Source organism: Chiloscyllium plagiosum, unplaced genomic scaffold (genome assembly GCF_037043375.1).
Source record: "Chiloscyllium plagiosum isolate Xiang-an unplaced genomic scaffold, Cpla_swu_hap1 HiC_scaffold_48, whole genome shotgun sequence".
Classification (NCBI taxonomy): domain Eukaryota; kingdom Metazoa; phylum Chordata; class Chondrichthyes; order Orectolobiformes; family Hemiscylliidae; genus Chiloscyllium; species Chiloscyllium plagiosum.
This window is the reverse complement of record NW_028270186.1, coordinates 11,448,587-11,466,026: the sequence shown is the minus strand read 5'-3', so window position 1 is coordinate 11,466,026 and position 17,440 is coordinate 11,448,587. Positions and strand designations below refer to the sequence as shown.

Sequence of the window (17,440 nt, the reverse complement as noted above, 5' to 3'; positions counted from 1 at the left end):
GCATTATTCAGCACAACTCAGACCTTCTAGCTCCAATCCACAGATTTACCACAAAATTGACAGCCAAAACTATAACCTTTTCCAAAGATGTAACACTGACACACATAGTTTTTGGCTTTTTGGTAGAATCTGTACTTAAACATGAAACAGATTGTGTGCCGGTCTATCCACAAGAAGTGTTTTTTTTAATTTTCTGGGTTAAAGTTACTGAAAATGCTGGAGAATGATGGCAAAGTCATTTGGCAAGTGAAAGGAGAAGCTCAAAATGAATAGCAGTGATTTGATAAAGCTGCCAAGCAAAATCTCTTTTATGCAATAACATGGACAAACAGGAGCTATGAAACGATCAGCTCAAGGACTGAGTGTGAACCTTTCCTCTTCTTGTGTTTAGAGGTGTTCACCAAACTGCTGAAATAGCTTCTCTGGGATTTTGGGCCGTGATTTAAAAAGAAAATTTCCTCATTTAAAATATTTTCACAAATATCAAGAAATAACATTTGAACCACAAAATCATCCTCACAAATCCATTGTCAGTCTGGTTCCCAACAAAAAGGCAGCATACTGGTCTCAGAAATTCTTAACTGCAGTTGCTACAAGGCCAGAAGATGCCCTTTTTGCCTTTACTCTCATGTCCAATTTAACTCAGCAGGATTCTCAAAGTTCAATTCTCCGGTACCACAGGAGCGTCACATGCTGCAGGACTTGATGCAAAGAAAGCATTACTCATTTATAGCCAGAACCTACTGACTGCCATTCACCCACCAACATGATGCTTTGAGCTAAACTGGTTCCAAATCTACTGACACTTTAAGAATGAAGACTTCACTGTCATAATCAAATCCAATCTATTTACATATTCCTGTCTCTGTAACTTCCTTTGGTTTGACAACCCATGAATCCCTTGAGCTTTGACCTCTTCTGTACTGCCTACTTTCTTTGCCTTCAGCTACTTAAACCCTGATTTCTGGAACAAGATAGGAATTCTGTCCATGCATTTCTATCTACTTGCCTCTTAAATTGCTCAATGTCAAATTTTGTTTGAGTATCAATTCTGTCAAGGATATTCTGTTATGTTAAAGGCAATTTATAAATGCAAGTACTTCATGTTGTTACGTTCATCTTTCTGATTCAAATTCCAGTGACCAACACAGCACAGAAGCTGAGATTGCTCCAAACAGGGATGGAGGGAAAACAGAAACCAAAATAAATTTATATTCCGGGATAGCTTGGAGCTCAGTTATGCAGTATTGTACTGCTGAAGGTCACTGACCTTTCCAGAAGAATGCACCTTCATTTTCAACCACCATCTTCTAAAATATACACTGGAACTGCTGCTGCTTCGTGAAAATCACGTTTCAATTGAAAATATTTTCACCTTAATTCACAAACTAGCACAAGTTTGGCTAATTGTGCTTACTTCCTGCTACTGAGCACAAAACTATAAGGTGATCAACATTAGCTATTTAAAGCTTTTCCTGCAAGGCCTATGACATTCGTTCACCAACACTGGAGATTGTGCAGAGCGCCACAAATAATCCACACAGCAAACTGCAAAAGAATGTGACAGGTACAGGAGGTAACCATATGCTCCCTTGAGCATTATCTGCTGTTCATGACATTCACAAATCAGGAGTGATCTGTGCCTTAACTCAATTTACCCGCCTGGTCCCATGACCCTAAATATCCTGAACACAGGGACTGATAAACTAACATCGCCTGAATTTCACAGCTGAGTAAGGAACTAATGTTTCAGTTTGAACTATCTGGACTTAGAATTGAGCAGTTGAATTAGTGGGTTTGATAAAGTTCGATCAAGTCGTAAATTGTGTTGCTTGGCAGAAAATGGCTTTTAAGTCAATTGGAGTCACTTTACATCCATTTTAGCAGAAATATTTCCTGTCTTTTAGATTAAAGACTACACAAAATTCTGAACGGATTGACTGTGCATGATCTTTCAGAAACAAGATTGTTGTTGCTCAGAGACACAGGACATGAGATACAGAAAACCTGGTGGCTTTGGTGACCATAAATATTACATTTGAACACTCAGTTTTCAGAGCTAAAACATAATTCTTGCTGGTATCTTAGTAGAACAGTTCACCTCAAGATCTAAGTATTATATTTCTCAAAGTAGCTGCACTTAATACAACCATCAGTCCTATCTATTCCAATAGTGGTGAGCAACAAGGTGTTCATTTTAGTTAGGTGGAAGTGAGGACTGTAGATGCTGGAGATCAGAGTAGTCGAAAAGCACAGCAGGTCAGGCAGCATCCGAGGAGCAGGAAAATCGATGTTTCAGGCAAAAGCTGTTCATCAGGAAGGGATTTCAGTTCATTTTAGTTACCAATATACTAGTCATGCACAGTCACTTCATGATTGACACTGTGTTTGCATCCCTTTCACATAGGACTTGTGATAACGACTCAATGTTCTGGGGCAAGACAAATCTCATCAGTTGACATTGGAGTCTAAAGTTGGAGGACTGAAATTTCATGAAGAACGGGAGATGCTGGACATCTGAAATGAAAACAGAAATTGCTGGCAAATCTCAGCAAATCTGGCAGCATCTGGGAAAAAAAGCAGTTAACGTTTAGAGTCCAGTGTCTCTTCATCGAAACTCTTATGAAGGGTGACTGGACTCAAAATATTAATTGTGCTTTCTTCCCCCAGATACTATCAGACCTGCTGAGTTGAACCAGCAATTTCTGTCCTTTTTGGAGCCAGGACTGCATTGCCTACTAAGCATGTCTCAGCTTTCAAATAATCACCAGTGATTCAGATTAGTTCAGAATGACTCAAAGCCTTCACCTCAGAAAATTGTGAGTTCGAGCCCAACTTGATGTGTTGAGCACAATCTTGGAAGGAGTGCTGCATTACTGGAGGAGACATGAAGAGTGCTGATAACAGCAAAATGCTGTGGATGCTAGAGATCAGAAGTAAAAACAGAAAGTGCCCAAGAAAATCAGCAGGATCTTGGCAACATCTGTGGAAAGAGAAACAGAATTAACATTTTGAATTCATTATAATTCTCCAAAACTGCTGCTGGCAGCCTGGTTGAGTTTGTCTTGCACTTCCTGGTTTTCTTTGACCAATGTAGGTCTTCACTGCTTGGTCAAGTTGATACTTTAAAACAAGGTGGAAGTGTCCTAGCCAATATTCCTCCACCAAACAACACTGCCAAAACTATCGAAGTCATATTGGGCAGTTATGAGTCCCTCTGTACAGAAACTGACTGCCACATCCATTTACATAGGCGACTGCATTTCAAAGTCATTGACTACATGTGGAATACTTAGTGGCCTTTCTGCAGGGCAAGCAGAATTAAAATTAGAAGCCCTGCTGTGTGGAAACAGGCCGTACAGCCCAACAAGTCCACACCAACCATCTGAAGAGTATCCCACTCAAACTCACTCTCCTACATTTACCCAGGACTCATGCACCTAACCTATAGCATAGCCAATTCACCTAATTGAGAGATTATGGGAAGAAACTGGAGCACCTGTGCAGACAAGGGAAGAACATGCAAACTCCACACAGTCGCCAGAGGCTGGAATCGAACCCGGGTCCCTGGTGCTGTGAGGCAGCAGCGCTAACCACTGAGCCACCGCGCCGCCCCAAAGTAAGGTTTTTCATAAAATTATTTTCTCGTGCTTCGGACCTCAAGAGGGATGTACACCAACAACAAAGGAAACAGGTAACACAAGTAGCAAGTCAAGTGGCTTCTTCCTGTCTAGACCTGCTGCATAAAGTAATATTCAGTGATATCCTGGCTATATCTGTGTTACATGTTATCAAAGATTTGCATTCAATTTTCAGTCAGGTAAGGAGTCAGTCCAATTGCTTTAGGGTGAGAGCCTTGCTGTTAAGAATTTTCCTGAGAGAGCTTGTCCATAAAGCAAGGACAGAAACAATGAACAGATGTTCTCTGTGTCATGTCAAAATCTCAAAGGGGCAGAGGACACCTCACAATTTTAGTTTTTCAGCTTCTCAAGTACACAGAAAGGAAATCACTATTATTTTGAGGAACAGCACTGGAATACACCTTCATTGTCTGAGACACCATTTATCCCTCAAACAACAATACTAAAACAGACGATCATTATCAAGTTGCCGTTTGTGCAAGTTTGATTTGCATGACTTTGCCAGTGAGTTATCTTACAAACTTATACATTTCAATGGCTGTAAAGTGCTTTGGGACAACCTGAGGTCCTGAATGACATGATAAAAATGTTGGTCTTCATTATTTGATGGGGAGTCATAGTTTTTGTCAATTTCTGGAAGTTTAATAATTGAGAACTACATATAATGGATTTCCAGGGGGTTGGCTAATTTCTCTGTAGTTGGTGACTGGAGAATAATCTGATGGACAATCCTGAGCACAAATCTCAAGAATGTAAAGCAGCATAAAAATTATCAAAACCAGTCATTGACCATTCACAGCAGAAATTTAAAATTAAAATCAGATGTTAATAATAAATAACCCATAATGTTCAAGAATGAGGAGAGAATCCAACCAAATCACTTGGCTGCTGTTTTGGTTCCTTTCGATCCATTGAATTATCTAACTGAGATGTTAATTCTGCTATCAACTGCAGTGATTGTACTGAAAGCACATTATTGAATCTTGTGACAAGAAGCATATGGAGAAAGAGAAGGAAGCAAGACAGAAAGGGAGAGAGGAAGGAGGCATTTGGTCAGTTTAATGCCATTTACCAAATGGACCTCTAACTGTTGTCAACATGCACAGACTTCAGTATTTCTATTCTGGTTGGGACTTAAATCATGAAAATCCGTGAACACGCAACATCATCTCCTGGCAGGGAAAAAAGGGGGAAAAAAAAGAAATAAGATTAACGTGAAGTGAATTGAAATTTCAAAAGGGTCCTCACCATTAATTGAACACTGGAACTTGACTTCCTTTTCTGAATAGAGACCAACACGAGAAAAAGAAAAAAAACACAAGAAATTGTGACTTGTTGCACATGTGGCACATTTCCTAACACCAGGTCCAGATCAGGTACACAATCCTGAAGACTAAGTCTGACGGTCAATGTTTTTAAAGGACATTGTCAAGAAAACAAAATGTCTTAAATCCTGAAAAAAGTACAAATTATATGACTTAAAGTACAAGTGTTGAGCTGCAGTATCCCTTTCTCAGAAGTTCAGGCTGCATTTCAAAGAGACAAAAACTTAACAGCAATCTCATAAATGCTCAGGATACTGGCCAAATTGAGAGGTTTCCAATGTTTGCTTCCTCTAACAGCTTTGGCCCTGTGAAGTACTGGGATGCAGGTTCAGCACCTTATTTATTCATCATGCATGACCAATCTGTTTGGTTGTTTGGTACACTGACTGTTCAACAAAGACAGCCTATACGAAGGTTCTTTACAGTTTCTCAACTTAGTCATTCACACTCTGTGCTTGTTCAAGCTCATCATGAGCTCTTTATTAAGATGTGAAGTCTTAAAGTCATTTAGTCAAGGCAGGCTGACAGGGAATGAAGAAATGAGTGGAACAAAAGCAGAATTATTCCAATCTGCAAAGTATCCTTGGAAGGCAGTTTCCGTTCAAGCTCCACTGTTATGATTTGGGCAGTGAGTGAACACAAAACAGACAAAATATGGGTTGAAGTGAGATCGTCTGTGGCAGAGATTAAAAAAAAACAACAAACTGAGAATTGGGCAAAGGAGAGAGAGAGAGGGGAAATTTGGCCAATAAAAAACACAATGTCATGACAGTGAACTAAGACCAAGGTGTCAACCCAATTGCTTGGCCAGGTCCATTTGTTTGCTCTTCTCCATTAGTCACTCTGCCTGTTCAAGGGATGTCAAGTCTATGTGCTGCCTGCATTTCAAGATGTGCTCACTACTCAGGAAACATCAGAAAAAGTCTTCCCAGAAGCAGTCGGTGTCATGATGGGTTATCTCTCAGCTTCCACAGGACGAAAAGCCAGCTGAGGGTGAACACAGCCCTGTCAATGGTAATATTGCTGATCTGTGGAACACTTTATGCCATTATCCAAGACAGGAAGTCAGAATATCACCTGGATCTCTGGCAATGTGACTCGAAATATGTCTGACAGAAATGGCAAATGAAGAGTCTAGAACATTGTTTTTTAAATGATTTGAGGATTAACAACAAAAGGGATGCTGCAGCTTTGTTGCATAAATTACAATTAAAGAATGGAACTAAATAGAGCTCTGTCCACCCTTTCATCAGCCCAGTAGATTCAGTCAATCTCTTATGGAAGATAACTTGTTGGAAGGATTCATTTTAAAGTTGTGTTCTTTTTGTTCACATTTCAATTCATATCAATACCTTGTGCAATGTTTCACAAGCAGAAGACCAAATCCAAGCCAAATCTAATTGTACCACAGAGAGAGAATCCTTACGCTGTGAATTTTAACTCTGAGGTGGCTCTTTTCCTAGCCATCAATAGGGTGTTTGTGCTGGTGAAAGGGCTAATTCGAGACGCAAGGTAGAATGCTCAAAGGAAGAACTGTGAACATGCAAACACTTTAGTAGAAACTATGACATCGGTTGAGCTGTTATCAATCATGCATTTTATGTGAGACATCACTGATGGTCATTTGTAAACTCTCTTCCCCATTATTATGTCCAGCCCCAAACAAACCCCAACAACTCAAGTTCCGAAATGGGAACAGTTCTTTTCAATTTATTTCATTTCGTCTCTAATAATTTTCTTATCTCTTCTCCTACTTCCTGTTTGACATTTGCCAGTTTGGTGGAATCCTAATCCGCTTGCCAGGGAGAGAGACTGGTGCCTCACGGACCCATCCAACAGTAACAAGCTAATCTTTCACCAAATGAGCAGATGAAAACAGCAAGGAAAGCTCTTTTTTTTCTGACCTCGGGTAGCCCTCCTTCCACCACCACCGTATGGAACACTGTATGGCACCTGTGAGGCAAGGTGGCAGAGCTCTCTCAATTGAAATAGGCAGAGTGAAATCTTCAGCAGGGTTCAGGTTGTGTGTGTTCAACCTCCTGAGAGCCAGGCTGTGCCACACAACCTTTCTTCCTCACTGAAGCAAAACTTCAAGAAAAAAAAACACCTTCTTATTTCTGAAAAACAGTGAGTACTCTCCTTGATCAATTTTTCTCGCAAGCCAAGGCAAACCGATGTGGCAGTATTGGAGAATAGAACCCATCATTTTCTCTTTTGCATCCAGTGACAGTACTTCTCATTTGCATGAATGTGGTCTTTGAACATTCTACCTATTTGCAGTTCAAATAAAGGGATAAAAAAAGGAAGAGTTTAAAAGCCTTCAAGACCTTCCAGTTATTTGGAATGGTCTGAATTTTAGTATTTCAAAGCTGTTAACACTTGGACTCAACTAACTTCTTCTATGTTTCTTGACACAATGGCTGGGTTTGAAGGTATTCGGCTAATATTTTATCACTGAAGATGACTGATGCTTTTTAATACTGACATGATTCTTTTGCTTCACCCTAAGTAAGGAATCAAGGTTCAGAGTAAATTACTTATCATTGGCTGTTCTATGTTTGATTGGCAATGTATAAAGTGTGATTAAGTTGCACTGGCTACAGTTCAAATTTCTACCTTCCCAAAAAAGCCTACAGAGTTTCCAATTTAGAAACAGCCCAAAAACTGATTCATCACTGATTGACCAGAGTTTGGCAGTCACAACCTGTTCTCAACGGGAAGAAAGCACGTTGTCCTAAATTCATTTCAAAGCAACCCAGTTGATTTCTAATGTGATCACACCCAAATATTATTAGGTTTTAATTATTTTGAAACTGTGATCACACTGAACTAGTTTGTCGCTGCTTTCTATTTCTCAAGATGACAACTTTGCTGAGGTGGTTACTCTTTTAAGATCGGATGATGTGACTTAGGGTGTGACTTGTGTAAATTTGGCACAGCAGTCCATGCTGCATTTGCTTCAGAGGAAGACAGTGAGCTGAGAAGGAGCATAATTCAGTGGCCCATGGTCTCTGGGATTTCTTGGCCAGCTGAGCTTTTCATTTGTGTTCACCTTTTCCAATGCCCTTCCAGTCAGTCAGTCTCCAAACTCAGTATTGCAGCTTCCAAGTATAATCTTAGTCAGTGAACAGTTACGTTCATTAAATGTGCTCAACTGAAAATTGAATTTTTGAGACAAACTGATGCAAGATTCAATTACCGAAAGATAACCTGAGTAGACACTGTTCCCTTTGAGAGAGGGAAGAGCCCACATCTGCTTCAGGATGTAATTCTGAGGTACCAACAGACAATGTCTTAAGAAGGAATTTGATAGCGGCTTCAATACTCCACACTAAATTCCCAATCTCAGATTTGGTACCTGGGACACTTGTGCACACTTCAATGGCAGTTGCTGAGGACTGGTTCCCCTACCCGACTGACCCTCATGTGCAGGTGGCATGTTGTGAAGCCATATTCAAACTGAGGAAGAAAAAAGAAAATGGCAGAACAAGTTTTCACAAAATAAAACTGTTTTCGAAATGAACTTGTCACAAAGTAAAGAATGGTGATACCCCACAATTTGGTTTACAATTGCATGGTAAGGAGGAAGCCTGAAAAGGGCAGGGCAGAACGTACGCAAAGGTATTGGGAAAGGTGAAATTTGGCCAAAAAAAAGGAAATGTCCTTTACTTTTCCTTGGATTTGTTGCACATCAGCAATTCTGTCAAAATGGGAAACCTACAAAAATGACAACAGAACAGGATTGTCTGTGGAGAAAGCAATGCTTTCACAAGCTCATCCAAACTTCAGCTGAGCTTTTGAGACAAAGTTTCTGTACTGTGTGAGGCATATGAAGGAAGGGAGAAGAAATCTAATTCAGGTTACTCAAGTGTATTTTAAATCTCAAAGTGTTGCTATATCCTCAGTGTGGGATCGATGCAAAACAAGTGGAGGAGGAACATGTTACGTAGAAAATGAAACTTCAGTTGATCTTGAATTTGGGTTCGCATTTTACTGATGTGTAACTGACCATAGTAAACCAAACACTCCTCAGCCTTCTCAACCTGTCTGCTATCTCCAGACAGTTGACAACACCAACACCCTCCAGCAACTCTCCATATGGTTCAGAGCAGAACTGCACTCACATTTTCTTTGCTTTCTATTCAGTCATAACCACAGAAACCCTGACAATAATTTCTCTTCCCATACTTTCCATCACATGGCATGATACCCCATGTCATCTATGAATACTGCCATCCAAAAATGCACCTTCAGAGCTGCCCAGCAACAACTCACCACCTTGCTTCTTGCCTCTTCCACTCCTTACGATGCTTATGCAACAGTCAGCACCAATGGAGCAGAGGTTGCTCAAATTATATATTGCAAAGGCCAAAACTAATGTTGTTGACGACCACAAACGCTCATTCCAAGCTCAGAATTCATTGTACTCCCTGGACATCATCTGAGGCTGACCCAGACTGACAAGAGTCTTTCCATATTTCACCATCGACTGACCTTCTGATACCAAGTATTACATTACATTGACAGTGCTCAGTTCCACCTCTGCAACATTGCTGGACTCCACTCCTGCTCAATCACTCTGAAAGGTAACATTTCTATCGCTGTTACCTTGAGACTTGACTGTGTGTGTGTGTGTGGCTGGTCTCCCATGTTCTACTTTCAATAAACTGGAATTCAAGTCAAACTGCTGTCAGTGTCTTAGCTCCCATGAATTACTACAAGAAGCAAGGGAAGAGATTGTTGTGCCTTTGATGATCTTTGCGCCCTCACTGTCCACTGGAGTAGTGCCAGATGACTGGAGGGTGGCAAATGTTTTTCCCTTGCTCAAGAAAAGGAATAGGAATAATCCTGGGAATCACAGACCAGTCAGTCTTACATCTGTGGTGGGTGAAGTGTTGGAGAGGATTCTGAGAGATAGGATTTATGATTACTTGGAAAAGCATAGTTTGATTAGAGATAGTCAGCATGGTTTTGTGAGGGGCAGGTCATACCTCACAAACCCTACTGAATTCTTTGAGGATGTGACAAAACACATTGATGAAGGTAGAGCAGTGGATGTGGTATATATTGATTTTAGCAAGGCATTTGATAAGATCCTCCATGATTGGCTCACTCAGAAAGTAAGGAGGCATAGGATACAGGGAAATTTGGCTGGCCCACAGAAGATAGAGGGCAGTAGCAGATGAAAAATATTCACCTTGGAGTTCAGTGACCAGTGGTGTTCTGTTCTGGGACCTCTGTGATTTTTATAAATGACTTGGATGAGTAAGTGCAGAGTGAGTCAGTAAGTTTGCTGATAACACGAAGGTTGGAGCAGCTGTGGATAGTGTGGAGGGCTGTTGTAGGTTGTAGCAAGACATTGACAGGATGCAGAACTGGGTTGGTAAGTGGCAGATGGAGTTCAACCTGGAAAAGTGTGAAGTGATTCATTTTGGAATCAAATTTGAATCCAAAATACAGGGTTAAAGGCAAGATTCTTGGCAGCATGAAGGAACAGAGTTATCTTGGGGTCCACGTCCATATATTCCTCGAAGTTGCCACCCACTTTGATAGGGTTGTTAAAAAGGCGTATGGTGTGTTGGCTTTCATAAGCAGGGGGATTGAGTTTAAGAGCCGCGAGGTTATGCTGCAGCTCCATAAAGCCCTGGTTAGATCACACTTGGAATATTGTGTTCAGTTCTGGTCACCTTATTATAAGAAGAATATGGAAGCTTTCGAGAGGGTGCAGAGGAGATCCATCAGGATGCTGCCTGGTTTGGATAGCAGGTCTTATGAAGAAAGGTTGAGGGAGCTAAGGTTTTCCTCATTGGAGTGAAGAGGATGAGAGGCAACTTGATAAAAGTATACAAGATAATGAGAAGCTAGATAGAGTAAATAGTCAGAGACTTTTTCCCAGGACAGAAATGGCTATCATGAGGGGCCATAATTTTCAGATGATTAGAGAAAGGTTTAGGGGAGATGTCAGAGGTAGGTTATTTACCTAGAGAGTGGTGGATGCATGGAATGTACTGTTAGCGGAGATAGTAGAGTCATTAGGAACATTTAAGCGACTCATGGACAGGCACATGGATGATAGTAAATTGAAGGGTATGTCGGTTAGTAGGATAAAAGGTAGGCACAATGTCAAGGGCCGAAGGGCCTGTACTGTTGTATGTTCTAATTCCTATCCAGCCATCACCTCTGTGCTCGATGACCTGCAATGCTGAAGTTTAAAATTCTCATTCCACATTCCAGAGCCTTGCCTCTCCTGATTTCTGTAACTAACTCCTCAGTCTTACATTTCCTGGCAGAAGAATTCTGCAGCCCTCTACTTCAGCTACTCAAGCAATCATGATTTTAAGTGTTCCATGGCTGGGATGATTTTGTCAGCCACCAAGCCCAGAAGTTCAGGAGTGTCCTCCCTTATACTCAGCTTTTAGTCATCTGCTCCCTTAGCTCTTCAAATGGCTCAGTGTCAAATCCTGCCTGGGTGACAAGCATCTTTAGGTGTTTTACTGTTAAAGCTTCTCCAAGGATAGCAGTTGCAGTGTGTACCCAATTGTGACCAGGACAGACTACAAGAGCCTTGAATTGGATGGGTGTGCAGTAGACCTATCTGCTAAAAAGCCTACATATTACAATCAGAACTTTCAAGTGGGAAATTGGATCAATTACCCTCAACAACTGCTTGTCGCAAGGAGATATACCTTTGGTTAAGTTAGTCAATGTAATGTCAATGCTTGTATCTTGTTTAAGTAGTTCAGAGAAGTATTAATTTCCTTTTGCACTTCATCCAAAAAATGCATCTCTTAGGAAGGATATCTCTTGACCGTATTCTGCTATTTCTTGCAGTTCCTGGAAACAACTGTCACTTTCCTAAATTCGCAAATCAACACATAAAAGGGCAATCTAATTATTCTGACAGATGTCTAACTCATGCTTGGACATTACTAAAATCTATGTTGCACCTACAAAAGCTGTTTTAGTTGAAAGCACTTGCCCAAGCAAGACCTGGAATTTGGACAAAATTCAGCGGGACAGTAAGGATTTCAAAGACATTTCTTGGCATGTAGCTCAAAGGATCTGCAGTGATTTCAGAGGCTTCTAGACTAAAGACTGACTTTGTTATCCTTGCACTTCAGGATGCCTGAATGAATAACTCTGCCATAAAATGTTGGTCCTGATTGGTAATGACTGCTAACAGCTCTGAAATACTATCCCCAAGGGCATATAGAAAGATTGTTGAATTTCCTGTGAACAATCAATACTCTTAATTGTGCTTGTTACAACAAATCGCGCTAAATATATCTTTAAATGTGACATTTCTTGAAGGGATGATGGGAAACTGTGGTCAAAAGCCTGCCTTTTAAGGAGGGTGCTGCCTGTGAGCAAAGCGAATCAATCAGTCAGCAATACTCCGTATAAAGGTTTTAATAGTTTTGAAGAGTTCTGCCTGTTTTTTGAAATGGATAATGTAAATTAATATTTATCTGATATAAAATTGGATTTTAAAATCTCTCCCAAACACACAAGTTCATGGTTCTTGTAATGCATAATTTAATGAACAATCTCATTATTTTTCCAAATCCAAAAATGTTTGTCATTATTTCACACAAATTCAATTCACTACTGTTTAAATTTAAGTGTGGAGATGTGACAATTCCATGAGGCACAGTCTCTCTGAGTATGACTGTTTTACAGAGAATTATGACAGGACGACGACATTTGGTATGTCATGCCTCCGCTTGGTCCTTTGAAGGACCAATTCACTTTGTGCCAGCACCCCCACACAATTTTATCCATAACGCTGCACATGCTTTCTCTCTCGTTCATAATATAACTCCCTTCTGAATGCCTCAACTGGACCGCAAACACTCACTGCAGAACTTCACCATAGTTCTAACCATCAAAGGTTCTCTCTCATTTTGCATTTCTTTTGTCCATTACTGGAAATCTTATTCCAAATCTTTCTAACAATGACAGTACTTTCTCCCCAGACCTCTGGATGTTGAATACCTCTGTACATCTCTTCCTCTATCGTGAACAGTTCTAACCTCTCCAATCTATCCACAAAACTCAAGTTCCTCATCCCTCTTTTTGGTCCATTAACTTGGAAAGAAAAATCACTGTTACTATACATTCCAGTTGTGATTCTGATCTTGTGCATAAACTTTATCAAGTAAAATTCCGAACTTTGAGTAACTTATGATATGAACTTATAAAATCTTAAGCTAACGTGAACATCATTGCTGCAGCTTCTTTTCCCTTTCTGCCCTGTTGCAATCATGGCAAATATACATAGAAAAATTCTTGTTCATGTGGACTATAATTTGTTTAAGCACATTTGGGAAAGAAATACTCCATGCACTCCTCCTCTTTATTCTCTATCTTCCCTCACTGTGACATAGCCCAACTGACTGTCAGTGAATTTCCTTCCCTGAAGAAAGCTCTTCATGACATTAGCAAATGCATGTGAGGAACCCAGAGTGGCTTGGCTTGTGAATATTACTCTGCCAATCTCGAGCTTCAGTGTTTAGCCTCTGCCTGGATAAGCAAAGAATCTCAACAGCAGAGAAAATGAAATGGGAGCAATGACTGTGTTGTTCATTACCACTCAACATTAGTTCAAAACCTGGGTTAGCTAACAAGAAGGGAGTCTTTCTGTGTGACAAGTCATCTCAACTCAATATTTTCAAAGTTGGAGACTTATCATTCCATTGGATTAACAAATCCATTTGCCTGCACTTCACTCATCTCTGTATCGCGATCAATATTAACTAAACTGCTCTGAAATAATCCTAAAAGTGCTGTTGAATAACTTCACAATGCAGCCACTTTGTATTGTGCCTCCAAGAAATTTACATCATTTTCAAATAATTTGCACAGATCGTGACATTTCGGCTCTATCTGGATGTCAACGGAGTCTGCTCCTCATATGTCCGTGTGTGCTTAATTTTACTATTCTGCTCTTGAGATATTTAAAGCACCAAATTGATCTATTATTGATCCTCATTCCCCTTTGTCACATCTTCTGAAGTTTCAACTGTTTTTTCTGACAATATCCCATTCTACTCTGCTTCTCCAAACTTCAGTAGTACATGAGACACAAGTTTTTCAAACATAATGCTTTTTAGCAGCTGCCAGAGACCCCATCCCCTCACTTACAGTTCCATTCACTTCGCCAGCCACTGTCTCAGATTGCTTGCAATCTTGTTCACTTTTACAACTCTGAAGTGATTTTCTGATGTTACCTCATCTCTGCATTATAGGGACTGCTTCCTTCCAATGCTGCATCATGATCTACCTCAGCCTGTGTGCTCTTGATCTCCACACCCATACTTCTGTCACCTCCACCACCAACTTCACTTAAACTATCTGTGTTTTATCCATTTCACCTAATCTAAAGCTCTGCTTCTTGTATTCCATCCTGCACCAAGTTCTACTCATATGATATTGCTGCCTTAACTGAATTAGGTAGGGTCTCACTCCTCCAATGCTTCCAAGTTAAAATTTTCATGCTTCTGTTCAAATTTCAACATAGCTTTGTCCCTCCCTGTTGACATGATTTCTTCCAGCAGGGCAAGTATTCATGTGACTTCAGACTTCTAAACATCTGCATTTTGTCCCACAGTTAGTGATGGCGCCGTCATCCATCGATACCTATGCCAAGATATCCACCTAAATTTCTCTGCATTTCATCTGAAGTTCAAAGTCTTCAGAACCCAACTCTTCTTAAACAATTGACAGATTAAGAACTTTAACAAATTCCTACCTTGCTTTCTTATTTCCTTGGAATTTGAATTATTGGAAAATCCAGTGTTTGGTTTGTGCACAAGGTGCCTCAGAACCATCAGCAGTTGATTTGAATGCAATGAACGAATTGTGAATTTTCAACTGAGGAGTCGACTCAACAAGTTCAGTGTGCACTTGGGTTTGTCGGCTCAATGAGCACGTACTGTCAAGAGCATTTGTCTCTTTCAGTAAACTTGCCAAGAAATGTTTGAAAAAAACAATAATAGGAAATGGACAAAGTTTAAAACTCAATGGACAGCACTTTTGGAGATCTGACAGGGTCATAAGCGGCTATACAATTCTTTTTATCATTATTTGCCTTTTCCACACTATGCAAGACAAAAGCAGAACAAAAACATGACCATCAGGATTTCCTGTAATTTCAGGTTTTGGATCCCAACAGTGTGTAAAAAGCAAGAATGTGACCATTCATGATTGACACTGATACTCCGAGTAGTGAAGTACACAGTGCTTTGGTGGAATTCAATATGCCAGTATGAGCACTGAATTCCAGCTATGAGTAGTGGCATGAAGATCAATCATGGAAATCATGACAAGTGTTGGCTTGAATGTGACCAGTCCTCGAGGTAAAGCACAATGATGATATCATAGTATTTCACACAGCCACAGCCAACAAAACTGAAAATCATGGAATCTTATTTGGCTATTCAACTCAATATATCTTTGCTGGTTCTTGCAAAGATTAACCCCTTGCTCTATCTCCAAAATTATTATTAATTCAATTTCAACTATATATCTATTTTTCTTTTGAAAGTTACTATGAAATCTGTTTGCATAACCCTTTAAGGCAGTAAATTTCAGACTGTCAAAATGTGCTGCATTGAAGGAAAATAATCCAAATTTCTATGGTTTCTTTTGTTAGTTATCCTAAATCTATGCCCTCTGTTCATTGACCACATCTGTCAGTGCAAATAATTCCTCCGAATTTATTCTTTAAAAACCTCTCAATTTTATGTGGATCTCTTAAACCTTCCCTGAATCTTCTCTGTCAAACGAGAACAGTTTCAGCTGCTCCAGTCTCTCCACACCGAAGACCCTCCTCCCTCACTTTCTGAAGGTGGAAATGCAGGAGCCTGGGAAGGTGGAAGAGGATTGAGAAGGAATACAACTGTACACAAAATGATTCAATGTTTAAGTAATGAATAACTTTATACACATGAGTAAACATGTTGCTTTCTCAAGAACACTGTTAGTAGCAACTGTTGCACCCTTGACTGTTCTAAAATCCTCTCTGTAATTTATCTCGCACATTTGTACAAGAAACTTGGGGGAAAGAAAGCACCCACTTTCTAAATATAACTGCTTTTATTGTTTGCTGTCACCATCACCTTCTCACAAACCTCAGTGAAAACAAAGCTATGTTTCACCAGCAATATCTGCCAGGTTTTCTAACGCGGCATGATTAGAGCAAACTGATTATTCACAAAGGCTCCTTCCCTGTAGTGCTGTTAATTCTTGCTGGCTGCCTTCAATCTCTCAGTACACAATTAGACAGGTTTAGAATCAATGTTCACTAGGTTTTCCCATCATCCCTCCAGCAGACCAACTGATGGGATAGCAAAGCTTAGCTGAATAGACTAACAGCAAATTATAATATAAAAGGAAGGGGACAATAAAGGGAAGAGTGCTGTCAAAAGGAAGCAAGAGAGAAACCAAGACTGTAGGTAGAATGTAAAAAAACACTACCACACAGGTGAACAATACCATGCCCTGAACAGCTTTCTTTATTCCCCATACGTACCGCCAGGAGAAAAAACAAATAATCAGTGTGACAAAATGAATGACCAAAGGACTTGTTCAAATAAGGGGTTTTATGTAAAGGATAATTCATGCAGAATGTAAGGATAGACCTCAATGTTGCAGTGTGTACCTTTATGACTCTTTCTGTGCTTCCATATGGGATTGTTGCTGTATTTTGTGTTAACGTTACACTTCTCTGAAACCAGTCACCGAAGCATTAGTGTCATTACTTCATTTGCATACCTTTAAATCTAGGGATTAATCCACACTTGTTTGGACATCTTCCCCTTTTGGCTCTTACACTTGCACTCTTCTCCAATTTTTTTTTTGAAACAAAGTAATGTACCACCTTTAACTCAGTCCCTGGGCCAAGAGGAGAAGCAGTGCAGCACAGCAAGGAGAGTACCATGAAGTGACTTCCCCTCTGTTGCCTCTGCCCCAAGCTTTGCACTGCAGAACTGACAATCAAGGGTGCAAAGCCATGTGTGTGTCAATCCTGCAGCACAGCTTCAGATTTGCTGGCCAAATTCACTGTCAGGTTACAATTGCTGACACAGAAGCAAGCAATAAATTAATTCAGTTTTCAATTGTGAAGACGTTTATCAATTGATGGTAAAGGAGAAAATATTTAAATAAAGATGCACAGATAAAAATAAAATCAAATGGAGAAATAAAACCAAATCATATTCAAGTGACAAAGGGATAAAAGGTGAAAGAAATACAAAATACCAAGTGGATTAATCCCTAGAAGCAGATATTTTGGAAAATACTCAATAACATGTACAAACGATTTAAACCATTCCTGTTTATGTGAGAAAGAAGAGGCAAACATCAATTAAAAGACTGTTTCCAGACAACAGAGAGAACACAATCCCCTTCACAGTGCTGTTACTGCACTCTGTTCACAATGAAGTGACACAGTGTAACAGTATTGTTTATCAT

General features: G+C 40.0%; 1 protein-coding gene across 50 annotated transcripts in view; it reads right to left on the bottom strand.

Moving 5' to 3' along the window:
• camk2b2 (calcium/calmodulin-dependent protein kinase (CaM kinase) II beta 2) overlaps positions 1–17,440 on the bottom strand; it is a 264,708-nt gene that overhangs the window by 59,959 nt on the left and 187,309 nt on the right. For 22 of the 50 annotated variants that reach the window (XM_043681403.2, XM_043681412.2, XM_043681413.2 and 19 more), the window contains one exon: positions 4,890–4,922. The exons of the other annotated variants lie outside the window; for them this stretch is intronic. In XM_043681403.2, coding sequence (XP_043537338.1) covers positions 4,890–4,922 — 33 coding nt within the window. The remainder of the gene's footprint in view (positions 1–4,889; positions 4,923–17,440) is intronic. 50 annotated transcript variants of the gene reach the window in all.